The sequence below is a fragment of the Anthonomus grandis genome, chromosome 6, assembly GCF_022605725.1.
Source record: "Anthonomus grandis grandis chromosome 6, icAntGran1.3, whole genome shotgun sequence".
NCBI lineage: Eukaryota > Metazoa > Arthropoda > Insecta > Coleoptera > Curculionidae > Anthonomus > Anthonomus grandis.
Window position 1 is genome coordinate 30,893,552 of NC_065551.1, and position 15,298 is coordinate 30,908,849.

At 33.3% G+C, this 15,298-nt stretch overlaps 1 protein-coding gene across 2 annotated transcripts in view; it reads left to right on the forward strand.

Moving 5' to 3' along the window:
- LOC126737028 (frizzled-2-like) overlaps positions 1–15,298 on the forward strand; it is a 64,434-nt gene that overhangs the window by 42,680 nt on the left and 6,456 nt on the right. For both annotated transcript variants that reach the window (XM_050441712.1, XM_050441711.1), the window contains exon 5: positions 7,991–8,157. In XM_050441712.1, coding sequence (XP_050297669.1) covers positions 7,991–8,157 — 167 coding nt within the window. The remainder of the gene's footprint in view (positions 1–7,990; positions 8,158–15,298) is intronic.

The window sequence follows — 15,298 nt, forward strand, 5'->3', positions numbered from 1 at the left end:
TTAATCAAAGTGGTTTAAAACTGGTATATAGCGAAATAATGGTATCAGTTGTAGAGAGACCAGCTCTGTACCCACAGTTGGGACGAGACAAAACATTAAATTTATCCAAAAAGTTTAAAAAGTTGTTTCTTAAAAGGATTTTTTCAAAATACCGATAATAAATTAATAGAGTTACAATCTTTAGCAGAAGAGGCGTCACCTGGTTAAACCAGGAAGAATGTCAGAAATACACCTTCACAGTAGGCAACCAAGGGTATCAGTACAAAAATTTTTGGGAACAGATTTACTAATATCAAGGATTTCATTATCATTATATAGCAAGGGATAAATAAAAAGATTTACCATAGACTTGTCATAATTAACTAACACGGGTTAGGTTGGGTTGTTCTTTCTAAGATATATAAATGCTTGAAATGGTCTAAATATCCAGAAAAATTCCACGAACATCTTTGTATTATTAGAGTTGGGGGTCAGGGTGGCACTCTAAGAACTGGATCAGTACATTGTGGGACAACTAAACAAGCATTTTTTTAACATTTGCTGACACATTGGGGTATGTGAGTAAAATTCGATTAAAATACAAAATGTTCTCCAATGAAACAAGTCGGATCATTTAAAACCTTAGCGTCACAAATGTATTATTTATAGCTTAGGTATATATCGACCAACGGTTTCAAAAAGATGTCAAGAAAGCCACCCAAAAAGGTATTTGTACAAGCAAAGTGACTGTCTAACCACAATTTTGGTCTCCTAAATTAAACAACCAGTACATGTGTCAACACACCCAGTGTTTTTTTTACCATTTAGTACATAATAAAGTGGACCATACCTATACTGGTCGAACAACTCGAACACCAACTTTGGAGTACAAGTTAAATATTTGGTTTGACGCGGGCTGGTAGCCACATATTGTGTGTCGTACCACCAACGTTGTCGTTTTCTTGTTTGCTTGCCACTTTGATTGCGAGTAGTTCTAATATACTCGATATGGGTGCCCCTATAGTGTCTAGTATTATAGCCAGAGATATTACCTTCCAGACTGATTTAACAACCTAAATAGATACAAAATTTAAGTAAAAAATACTGTAATTATTAAGAACTGATTCTGCTAAGATAATGGGTAGGCAAACCCAGATCATGTTCCTGGCTGTCTGATATTATTAGAAAAATCAGAAAGATGTTAATGAGTAAGGGCCATTATGGAAATAAAGACCAATGTATCAAAGTCTTGATCTTTGTAACATTCATTTATAGCGATCATTGCTGATTAGCGAATCAGCCTCGAACTGATTCAAGTAGGTTTTTTTATGCTTCTATGCCCTCGAACTTTCGTTGCACGCTTTACTTTTATTTCTAGTTCTAGTATTTCTTTCTGGTAACTGTTGCTTCAAAGTGGGTCAATAACTATCTCTGTTTTATCTTAAGATCTTCTAGAAGTTGTGAAGCTCGTTTCTATTGCTCTTGTTTATTTCTCTTATGACGCCCCTTTTGAAGATCTGCTTTTAAATCGCGTTTCTCTCATGACCTTCATCAGGTGTTATCATTTACTTTGTCGCTTTTCACTTTCTCTCTTTAGGACTTTGTTTCTTCTTTCGTTCTTCTTGTTGTTCTTTTTATTCCCTTTATTCTTCTCTCTCTGTTTTTATCCCACTCCTCAATAAAATACTTCAACATCTCCATTAACATCTCAAGTCTCTATCTTGGCTTCCTTCTGGTTAAAAGCATTTACTAAATTGTACCTTGAGGAACACACTTCTCTCTAGAATGTACTTCTATCAGGAATACCCTTTTAAGTCAGGACCATACACTTCTGATTGTCAATCAGACTACAAAACTTTCACCTGACTCGATTTGATATTACCATTAGAAATTATTTGTTTATCTGATGTCTTTTAATTTAGACTTACTCTTGAGTGCTCTCAGAGGAATATGACTCAATTAAGTGAAGCTCGGAACCAGAGAAACCACACTTATTCAAGTTTGGTACTTTTTGATAGAACACCCAATCCGTTAAATCGCTGAATTTACGACACGACGTTTTAATGTGGAAAGATATCGTTGGTCTATAGGATAGATTGCAAAAGATTTAACAAACAACTCATGATGATGTATGGAGTCGAATGCTTTTTCATGGTCAACGAATACTAGTATTAAGTACTTGTTGTATTCTATGCTTTTTTCTATTAATGATTTGATCACCTGGAGATGGTCATTTGTTCCATATCAGAAAACTGCTTGTTCTCTTGGCTGATACAGGTGAAGTTAAATAGTTTGTTGGAAAATGTTATAATTTGTTCAGATGCGTGTCTGATGTTGCATTTCTTATGCGTAATAACAATAGTAGTATTATTCTATATTTATGGAGTTTTTCCTTCATCTAAGCATTTATTGAAGAGTTTGGTTGCGTTTACTAACTCAATTCCTCCTGTTGTAATAACAACACTGTCTTCGTCAGGATCTTTGTTTTTCTTTATTTCTGACAACGACTTTAGGACTTCTTCTTCAGTTATATTTGGCATCTCTTTCGATATTTTTTGATGCTTGACTCTGGTTCTATTAATTTGGTGTAAAAGTCCTCTACAATCTTTAATATTTCTCTTTTTCAGTTTAGTTATTTCAGCATTTCTTTTACTTAATTTATTGCGTACCTTCATGCTTATATTCTCTTCTTTAACTCTAGCCACTCCATTTATCGTTGTAATTTCTGATGTCAGTCCTGATTCAATAAGCTAAACGCTCTTTTCCTTATTACAACCTGTAAAGGGCTAAATGATCCTCTTTCGAAAAAAAAACATCTCTAAATCTATACACCATTAAAATCCCTATTTAAATATTCATAAAATTCTACCACATTGTAGACATGGGCGCAATCCCGAAACCAGCATGTTCCTTTTTATATACCTGTCGATCACAATCTCGGTGATGAATCGTTCCGCAGCTTGGCCCTCTTGCTTGCCTGATTTAGGTACCAGCAGGTTCACCGGACTGGTGCTGGTCGGCGGTATGTTAGCGGCTCGTTAACTTGAATATCTGATGTAATTAATTTTCTAATACTTTAGAGAGACGGTTCGTTTAAGTTAAGGGTGGTTGGTTAACGGAACTACATGAGACCTTGCTGGCCGGTATACTTTGGCTTACATTCGCCAACAGAGTTTCTTGGTCCATGCTTCTCAAATTAGATCCTTTAAAATTATCTTCTTTAACTGTTAAAGTGTTCAACTTGTCGACAAGGATGCGATGCTCTTCTTGCATCAAACTTTACTCCATTGAAGTTTATACTCAAAGAGTTTTGATAGTTGCCGCCAATCATCAAGGCAACTATAATAATAATGAAAAAAAAGAAGCGATATGATACCAAACTTTCTGATTTCACAAGTTTCGCGCACCTGCGATCTGAATTAATTATCGAGCCAAAGATTTTATGAAGAATTTCAGGTGTGGCAAATTAAACGCTCATCAACAAACGTCAAGTGTATTTAATCTCTTGCTACCTTCTTAAGAATGTTATACTGGCCTCCTCATCAAACGTCTCAATAAACGTTATAATTATGATGCCAACGCTGAACAAACAAACTTTAGCTGCAACTTTGATGATAAAAATACCAAAATCCCAAGCAATCAAAGCAATTTCATCTTACAATAATAATAGACCAGTCATCCACGAAAATCATAAAGAAAAAAAAGGATCTTCTTTTATGTCGAGCGAAGAGTTAACGAGAAGCGTTACTTGCAACTTCTCGCGCCGTTGTTATTGTAATACCTTTACTTCGTTCTTTGTCGATACGAGCCAAGATGTTTCGGAATGCTCAACTGGGAAATTGGATTTAGATTACTCGGTACTCGTGTTATTATGTTTATTATGTAGATGGAGGCATAAATGAGATAATGCGACGGATAAGGAGACATGACATGGGCGGCATTCGTGAGAATCGCGCCGACTTTTAAGTCCGGATTTAAACAAGCGGCTTTGAGAGCTTGTTTGGAGATTGGGGACGAGGATTACGTTGCCAGAGTGACGGGTAAAAGAATTTCGAGCGTAGTATCAGTATTGTATTATATCGAAAATGTCTGCGATTAATCCTTAAAGCAAGTACTGTAAATTTTAATTTCGGCTTGTTTTGAGCGTGACATATGTTCGTTACACGTAGACTTTTTAGTTGGGCGAAATAGCAGAAGAAAAGTAACCACACCAGGTCTAATAGGAAAACTTCGGTAGGCACACATAAAACCCAACTTTAAACCACAATAAGATTCCCTACGATCACTTGAAAACTACAATTTACTATCCGGTAGGCATATGCAGGAACCAAGACATCCATAGATTCCGGAATCACCTTAATATTTTATTTAATAAAGATCATTCAATGATAGGGTCAACAGTAAAAAGGGTAAATTCATCATCAATAATCCTAAAACTGTCAAATAAAAACAGAACTGCATTCAATACCGAACTGTGTAACTTTTGGACCCACCTAGATACTTCAAAATGGTATACCCCAATTTAGAGGACAGACAACTCTTGTGAAGCTTTAAATGTGAGTCCTTGTGAGCAGCATAGAGGAACAGACGCAGATAAATCGTTTTAAAATATCACTAGAAATTGCCCAATATACCTTTGGAATCATCAAAGAGAAAGGAACCATCATAGAGTTAGTTCAGTAGCTAAAAATAAGAACTACTGATTTGATTTTTACTGAGGAGAGATACTAAATTGTAACAACTTCTCTCACATAAATAGTCAAGACCTTTTCTATTTACTATGCGTAGAGAAGTTTTATATCATAGGTTGCAACTGAATAGATCTTCATTTCAGAAATAATTTAGTGGTACTACCACATCTACATTGCATTACAGAAATTATTGCATGTTGACAGAACCAACTCAGCCTTCTAAATACAATTAAGGGTAGGCTGAAAATTTCAATGTCAATTGCCCTATTTAGGTCATTAAACCAGGAGCAAGTCCGTTGGAAAGGCTCCTTTCTAGCAAGTTTTGTGGTAACTGCAGGCAGGTAAGCATAACCGCTCCATTTATATAAGATCGTCATAACTCAAAAAATTGTATTTTATAGATAAAGTATAAAAACAATTTATATTGCGAATTATTATTTTGTACATCACAACATTAAGGACAGATGGTACTAGTGTCGTTCTCACCAATTACACCTTACCACTTTAACTGATCGGTTATGCGGAAAACGACACTTCTAACTTAATTCGCAAACGAGATTGTTGATCCTGTCTTAATTTTATGGAAGAAGATTATGGAATTTCGATAGAAATAGAAATTCTACTGCCTCCTGACAATTTAATTTCAAACATATTTTTTTAAATTGTTAAATTTATCCACTTAGCCAAAGATGCTTTAAGTTTTTTTATATATTGCGGTAATTGGCTGTGAAAAACGTCAGATTTATAAGATGGACCAAAAGTAAAGTTCCTCTTGTGAAAATAATTAAAAAATTTGATAGTACTTCAAAATCATTCATAGAGATGACTAATTTGAAAATTGATCGCTTTGTGGCATCAACCAACCGTATAGGTACCCTGTATATTATATTTTATAAAATCTTATTATTGCCGAAAACCCGGTACACTGTATCTAACGTGCAACACGAATCCATAAAAATAACTTAAATAAATAAGAGACACGGTGAGACTTTACGACTTCAGCAATAAATCAAACGGCAGTTGTAAAATATATCTTATATATCTTTACGACATGCGTTTCTATTTTCTTTTCCGATAAAGTTTACAAGGCGCTTCAATCAAATGATTGCATGTTAAAAAAGCATTTTTTACGATTATAGAAATTCTCTTGTTTAAAGCAAATGAAAAACAGCTAAACAAAAATTATATAGGGCGGACAAAAGTCAAGAATTAATTAAATAATTGACGTCAAATGTTGTCCACTTTTGAGAGTTTATAAATTGATTAATTGCACTTCTTGTATAAACAATATTCAGTATTGATAAAATACGTTAGAGATGTTTTAATAAATGTGATCTGAATATACTATACATATATAAGTTATTTTAAAAAAGTCATCGCACCATTGAAATAATAATATATTCTAAAGGCCTGGTACTATTAATTTAAAAAAAAATCCTGGTTTTATTACAATCGTTTATGGTGTCAGTCCTCCCAAAGAGCAAAAATAATTATAGACCAGCAATAAAGATGTTATTTACAAGCTGCCGAATGGTATCCAGTCAAGCAGCTATGGCTAATAAACTACACATTTATCACATTGCATGTGTAATAAACGGCATGCAGGAAACAACCGTTAAGTAAATACATGCTTAGTATGCATTGCAGATTAGCCGGAGATATTATTTCAATGTTCTAAAAATCATTTTAAAGCGCATTTTTTAAAGATAAATGTACTTCGCTATTATTCATTGTTATCAAATTTTCTTGATATAGTTCCAAAATGGGGTCTCTTAACTGGGTGATATTAATGAGAATTTTAATGAGGTGATCACTTATTATTAAAACTTGAAGCAACAATTTTTTCCAATTCCCAATTAGTGTCCTGTGTATTCTGCTTCAAACATTATTAAATTATTAAAAATTAAATCCATCGTCACGATAATCATCAACCGGTAACAATAATACCTCAATCCTGTTAAAATACAATTTATAAATTTGACAGTGAAATTGCAGGAAATCCTTAGCAGAAAATTGAAACACTGGAATACGTATCAACAGTAGAAGATGATTTCTCTAAAAGTATCCCTAAATATGCATACATTGATAGATGACTAGATATGACTGATACATTGCATGCAATGAATACAATATATCTTAAAGCCTTTCCTATTATTTATGTCTAAAAGCATTACAAACTTAGGTTCTGTAAAATACGTTATTTGGCTCACCTATCTAGGACATAAAATAAACTTTTTCTAGTGTAGTTTTAACATATTGAAAAACTTTCATTTATTTAAAATAAATGAAAAACGTGTATTTTCAACTTGGTCAAATCAGTGATAAATTTATATGGAATGTCACTAGTGGTGGTGTCATGATTGGAGTGCGAATAGATCTACCTTCTTTCATTATCAATATAGCTCACTTTGAGGATAGGATCACAGAAGTAGACATCGTTCGATGTAATGTTAGTTTAGGACTTGTGTAATTTTAATTTTTACTGTATATATTCAACTATGCAATTACTTATTGATCATCTTGCTAATCTTGATTGTGTTCATAATTGTTAATGATTTCCTTGCTTTTACAATACTCTAAAACAATGTAACAATATTACAAATGTACAAGACATCATCCTTGACCTGATTCTCAAGGTGTTGGAATTGATGTTTCCCTAAATATTTTTATCCCTAATCTTTTGTCAAGAGACCAATTTAGCAGAACTGTGTTTCCACTTCAGTGGATAATTCCTTTAAAATTTTTGCAAAATATCTTTTTGTACCAGTTTTGTATCAGAGTTAAAATTAAAAACGTTTGGCGAACTCAAATCCAACAATTTAATTCAAAATATTGTGTTAAATTCAGATTCAATATATTGAGCATTATATTCGCCAGTAATTTCAAAATATATTTTTTAGTAATTTTTAATTGTATATATAGAAACTCTATAAAACTATCTATTGATAAAATAAAATTTTCTCGCTGAGAATGACTGTCATCTATTACACTTTCATTGTGAGTTTCTCATCAGTCCTTGTACAGGATAAAATTCAATAACATAATGATAATCTAAACCGTATATTAATTTATTTCTAGTTAACCATTATCACTTGTTAATATGTTTCCAGGCTTATCAATACATTACCGTAATAAAACAAACTGCGTTCCGCACTATCATAAACACATCCAAATGAAACGATAAAAATCCCAAATTGCTCGACAAACATTCCATAAAATAATAAAAATAAAGTTATATGGAAGATTTAATCCACTTATTTCGGAACGGCGATGGCAGGTGTTGGATTTTTCCGAAATTATTTTTTTTTTCTTAATTATAGGTGGGTATGCCTCTGCGCATGGTGGTTAGCCAGTGCCAGACTTTCCTGGACACCTGAGAGAATGGGCAGCCTTACAACAGCTCTACACGTTACCGCTTGGAGTTTTCCTGCAATTCAAACTGTTGCTGCTTTGGTACGCAGTGATGTAGATTCCGACGAATTGACAGGTAAAAATGGAGTTTTCACTAAAAGTTATGATTACTCGAGAGTTTTTAAATAAGAATTGAGATATTTGCAGTTTTCTCCATTTATTTCAACCCTAAAATCAAGAGTCTCTTTCACAGTAAAAGGAAATGTTGGTACTGGAATCCCATTTTGCTAAAAAATGAATTGATTGAAAATTTATAGTGGTTAATTGCTTCGTCATTAGTGAGGCACTTGCAAATATATTATAAGAAAACTAATGAAGTCATCCGCCAATATATTAAAAACTCTGCTAGGACTTTTACCACTTCATGTAGAAAAACCACTTTATATGGACAACGACAGCATATAAATCGGATATTATATTCAATTTTCATGTAAATTAAGTTGATAACTTTAACAAAAAGTTATAAGAAATGTAGATTACCCTCATAAGATCTCTTGGTGACATTAACGACTCATTGGCATCCGCCTTTACCTCCTCAGAAAGATAAATATTTAAATTGGCAATTATTTTTTCATTTATATCTCTTTACAACCTGTTCGACGCGCTAACCAGACTTACGACTTTGGGACCCCGAATTTACATAAGAAACGAGTTAAATCTGTTATGAATCGTCGGGATTTTTTTTTTGTTGAGCGGAGACTGGTTGCACATTCTGCACTCTGAGCAGGAAGATATACTTAAGATTTTATATAGTCAACGCGATAATGTAGCCAGTTTATAACGTAAAATAAAATTGGTATGTATACTAATAGTTTAGAAGACCTCCAAGACTTGGATTTTGCTTATTGCAATCTAAAAGAGTATAGGATATAGTGACTTATATAGGATATATAAGTCACTATTATAAGGCTCTAGGTATGCTTTCTTATATCTTAACACAAAAAGCAGGTAAAATTAAAACAACTTCTGCTTTAATTCGTCACTGTAACCGCGTTATTGTTGTGTCATCTGCACATATTGTCAGTCAACTTATATCAATATCATTAAAAAAAAATTGAAGAATTCAGTACTAAGTTATGTGGAACATGTGACAATATTAATTTTTAAAAGGATTCTAGGTATATTCTAATTATTAATCAATCCTAACTAAATCGAAGGACTTCTGATAATTAAAAATGCCATAGATATCAAAGAAACTTCTTACTTACAATTTTCGTCATTCGACATAGTGAAAATGGTATCAGTAGCTTTAAAAAATAAGACTGGATATTGCTAGTTTATTGGAAATCGGAGAATTAGACCATCCCGGTATTTGTTAGAAAATTCTGTCATTATTTTTTTACCTGGGTTTCCAAGAGAATTCCTCAATCTGCTATTGAAACAGCACACACTGTATCCTTTGAGTCTGAAAAACCAAAAAGCGAAATAAAGGGTTTTGGATCCTTCTCTAGTTGCCGTGGCAGTTTTAATTTATAATGATCTTCAAAAAGTTATCCAGGATAACAGCATAAGTTGGAAAAAAAAAGAAAACTATTACGTAGCTTGATCCTGCTTTAATTGACATTTCAAAAAGGGATCGAAATCTTCCCGGGATAGTAAAAGTTCCAGATCTTCGTTTGCTTCGATAACCTCCTGAGTCTCGAGACTAATATGAGGTTAATATTTGGTAGTTTTGATACTTCTGGTACGAAAGTACAAAAAAAAGAGGTCCAATACATTGGACATCAGGGCAAAATCACTACTCATTATAACGTAAATGAAAACTTCTGACGTAATTGTTAGTGCCCGTTAGACACAAAAATAAGTTACATTTTTCGCAAAAAAATTTGTCCTCAATTTGCATCTTGAATTTTTAGTCGCCTCAATTGGTACATGTAGAGTCTCCTGTTTTGTTACAGACGTAGGGGTTCTCGAACCAGAGGGAGCCAGATTGCTTCTAGTACGATTAAGGGTAATCTATTTTTACTCGCAGTTTGTGTGTTCTATCCGATCTAGAATTATCATTCTGTCAACTATGCAGGAGTTGTATTTGTTCACAATTTTTGGTCTTGGAATTATCAAGTACTTTGCCACTTTTTTAGACCAGCCGTTATACTCGTCTTAAGATTCTACCTGTAGGCCCGTAGAAGTGAGCAGAATACCTTTCTTATCAAACCACCGAAATGTTATCATCTGCTCTAACTGATACTTCAGAGAAATCTCGTCCAAGTCTTGTCATTATCTTTTCAGACCTTATTTACACATTCCTAGAAATTCCTGACTTCGTGCTCGTATCAGTGACCGTGATTTTCTTCGTAGTAAAATACCTATCAATAAAAATATGTGTACCTTCTTTCAAGGTTTCAGATAATCTGATGACCGCTGAAGAACCAATCTCTAGATATTTGAATATTTTATGCAAAAATTTATTTTTTCCTTCGAGTCGGTAATTTTCAAATTAGATCTGATTAAAAAAATCTATCCCTAATATCCCTGGTCTGAAAAATGGAAACCATCTTGCTCAGATTATCGAATGTTTATTAAAGACGAAAAAATTTGTTTAGAGTCTTGGAACCTATTTATTATTTAGTTTCATCCTTCTTTAATTAACCTTCCAGAGGGGATCTTCACGAAGACTTCCGGAATTGTAAAAGTGCCCAAGTCTACGACTTTCGATTACTGCGATATCTTGAAACTATTTTTTCATATATCCTGTCCTCTCTTTCTTTTATCTCAAAGAGCAGATTTCCTCGCTTAGTTAAGTAGTCAGACACCCGACTTTCCTAGTTTCGTAATATGTTAAAATCTGTTGACATGTACACATGTTGATCAGTGATTCACAACTTCACTCTAGTTAGTTTAAGTAATCTGTCTGGTAAGTCTTGACAAATCTTATTTAGCTTTTTATGTTCCAGTTAATGTAGAGTTAAACTTTGGCAAGGCAATATCACTTGGGTCATCCTTATCTTAAAATTAAGTTCAAAATGAGGATCGCCACTTTTTCGTAATTCTCTAATATCTATCTCATGCAACCACAGTTTTGATATTTTCAGTTTTGATATTTAATTGTTGCAGAGTAAATCTTCTTTCATGTAATATCTCCTTAGTGGTTCAACCTGGTACATAAGAATCTGATTTAATTCAGCAAATAGTTCTTTATTATTCCTATAAGGTAAGTCACTCTATTTAAAACAACCTTACATCTTTGATAATAAGTGAAACAACAGACCAGCCAGGTCCTTGTTAGATTAATAATGGAATATCTCGGTCATCTAGATGGTAAACCTTTAAATTTGAAAAACTAAAAAGCGAATTAAAAGTTTTTGAGCCTTCTCATTAAGTCATAGAACTTGTAGTCATAAAATTTGAAGGACAGGTTCTTTATGTAATCACTCAGCATTGTGCAAATAGCTTCTTTTAAATTCCAACATTACTGGGAGCAAATCTAGAAAAACTTCTTCGTCTACGGATTCTAGACTCAGCCAATGATGTGAATTATGATTTCCCTTAGAGCGATTGACCTGGAGAATTAAAATTTGGAGGAAAGTTTCGTTATTAAATCACTCAGCACCTTGCAAAAGGATTTTTAAAATTTCTTACTCTAAATAGGAGAAAATATAGAAAAACTTCTTCGTCTAGGGATCCGAATCTGAGCCAGGGATGATTGTTTGGATTTTACATAGACTGGTCGACCTAGAAAGAGAAAATTTGGAAGAGAGGTTCTTTATGCAATATATTATAGTTTTATCCTTCCTTAATTGACATGTCAGAAAGAGATCTTCAAGAAGATTTCCAGAATCGTCAAGTTCCAGGGTTATTCCCCTTGTTACTTTATTTTTTAACAATATTATTATATTAAAGTTTGGCAAGACACTCTAACTTTTAGGTTTAGGATCGCCACCTTTTTCTACAACTCTATGGTCTATTATGCCACCACGTTTTAATATTTTGAGGTTCGAAATTTTTTATTTCACTATTAGGTTAATAAGTATATGTTGCGAAGTAAATCTTCTTTGATATCTCTCCTTAGCAGTTCAACGTGGCACACAACATATCCCACTCAGTTTAGCAAATATTTCTTTGAGATCCCTATCTCCTTACTTTATTAGTCCTATAAGGTGAGTCACCCTATTTAAAACAACCATACATCTTCCATAATGAGTAAAACAACCAGCCAGCCAGATCCTTATCAGCATAATAATGGTATCTCTCGACCCTAATGCAGAACGGTATTCTTACACACTGGCCGCCATCTTTTTCAAGATGCGAGACAATTCAATGGTATATCTCGGTCATCTAGATCCTACTTAACCAGCAAAGAAAAGAAGAAGAAGAAGAGTATACCTTAGCGGGCCAAGGATAAGAATATTTACGACCCATCGGATCTCTTTTGTTTTCGTCCAAAAGAAACAATAAACCAAAACAGCAAGAGAAATGGTCCAGGCGAGTCGGAGGCGACTGCTGCGAACAACAAAAGGGTAATTTGCATACGATGCGCGGGCTCGTTAAAAATTGTGCGGTGACAGGCGCTGGTAGCCGAGTTGCCTCGTTACGTTATTCGGATATTCTTCCACGACTGCTATTTAAATTACATGCAGGGTTTTATGCGGTTGGTGGGCAGTGGCGTAGCTTAGGCTTTATAATCATCACAAAACACAAATATATTGAAGAAATCTTGGCCCTCTACTGAAGGTGCCATAGTTCGAACTAATTTGTAAGCCATAACTCTATTGGCAACCCGTTTAACCAATCAGATTTGAAAGGAAGGGCGGTAAAATCCGGCGCTAAATTTGAATTCAATTAAGCGCAGGAAATTGGAATTCTAAGACGGGCCCAACTTGAGAAAACTTCTAAATTTCACAGGTACTCCACTCGGTTAAAACAGATTGTCATCAATGCTTGTTCTTTCGAACACATTTCCTTTTTATATTTTTTAAGTTAGAAAAACAATAAAAATAATTTGCACAAAAAAAAACAAATTTTCCTTATACACATCTATTTTAATCAAACAGAACACCGACTGACTGTGCAATTTGATGTAGGTTCCTAAATTGGCCAGTTTAACACTTTTCCTACAATTCCACAAATATCCTCGGATAATATTAATACACCTAATATGTCATATGCAAAACAGAATATTTCCTCAGTAATAATGTTTATTAAAATTACAGGTATCAAAATAAAACACAACTGTCTGATTTTATGTAAACAAAAATATATTATTTAATCATCTGGAAAATAAAAATACAAGATTTCAAGTATTCTAATACAATATATAATTAACACTGTTAATTTATAATACAATACAAATTGTAATATCATAATAATAATCTTGGACATGTTCTGTTTGTATCCCAAAGACTGCAATAAATAAATAATTACAAAGGTAAGAACACCAAATCACGGTCTCATCAAATCCATATAATTTGTTCAAAGCTACACGTGTTTTTGAACGAATTATATGGATTTGATGAGACCGTGACTTTGTGTTCTTACCTTTGTTTTGTTTTTGTGTGATCTCTTAGAGAAAAATGGATGATACGTTTCTAATAAATAATTAGTTTAATAATGAAAAAGTTTGAAAATAGTAAAGTTGTCTCAATTTCTAAATAGAACAAATAGTATGACAAAAATTAACATATAGTAACAACAATTGTCAGAAAATATAATTGTTACACTGATGCAGAAAAACAAAATATAAATCCGAAAAACAAAACAAAATAGAAATCAAAGGCTTCCAAAAACACAGCCTCACTTTCTGTTTACTTGTTTTATTTATTATAGCATGACGTTTCGTCTCGGTTTTGAGACTTCTTCAGATGGCTAGGATACAAACCAACACGCAAACAAAGCAACAGTTACATAATTACAGTACAACTCTGTAATTATGTAATTACAGAACAAAAAATAGAAAAATAATTACAGAATTAAATGTACGTCGCGACTACAGCGCATCTTTTGCAGCCATAGGAACTATTTGAGATATAAATATGAATAATCGATATTGCAGGTAGTTAATATACCGACTGCGTCATGTCAAGAAAAACGCGGGATATTCGAATTCAGTATAAGGCGGGAGGTTTAAAGTTAAGGCGTGCGACAAATTTATGACCTATATATCTCATAAATTATTAGAGATAAGAAAAATGTTTATATTAGAGCAAAACGAGTTTTTAAATCTTTCTGAGCAGATTCAAAAGGAATACAATTTTTCTCAAATTTATTTATGCAACATTTTCATATTTCAGTCTAAAAAGCGAGTAAATTGTAAAATTAGACGGATTATATTACAGCTTAAATTTTCAACAAATGAGTTGAAATGAGTTCTTTAGATAAATAGAAACCTTCTTAAAATGAGGAAAATGTGAAATGCTGAGTCAAGAAAAAGGTTCGAGCAAAAAAGTGACGACATCTTGACAATTATGACTGTCAATTAGGATAATGTCTCTAATTAGCTGTCCCAGTGTCGGTAGCGCCGCCTTTTATAGCCACTGGAAAATAAGGTGTCCGAAACGTGCTATCATTTGACGTCTCTCTTATTTTACTTTCTTTATGGGTATAATGCATACACAGTCTTACCCTTGAGTAGGTCTATTCATGATGAAAAAATCGCAGTACAGTTCAACATCGAACCATTTGAGGCCTAATGTGATTTACTTTACGATTAACGTTGTAGTTTAATAAATGGACACTCAATTTCTAAGTTTGATTTAATTTTTTACGACCTGTTAAATGGGAGATTCATTGTACTCCAAAAGAAACCTAAGAACGGTTGAGAGAATGCATGTGTGTGATTCATTAAGCAGAAGTTTATTTACACAAAACCCTCAAAGGAATCTCCAAGTCTATCAGTTGCAAAGAAGGAGCTAGCATTAACGGCAAACAGTGTATTTTTAACATTTAATTTAATGATTTTATGTTTATTAATGGATGCAAGGACAGACCCTGAGGAACACCAATATTAACAATCTCCCTTGTTAACGCCTCAGCAACCCTCACAAATATAGAATAGCAATCGCGCCATTAAAGTAATATGCTATGTAGATGATGCAACTTTCATAGCAGACATAATGAAGACGCATGTTATACAAGACAAAAGTAACAGCACAAAAATTTAACATAAGCATTACAATAGAAAAACCCCAGTTAATTATTGTAATCTTTAAAGAAGCCAAAAGGTGTAAAATGGCAGTAAACAAAATAATCTCGTAGGTGAAAAGATTAGCTAGCTAGGAGTG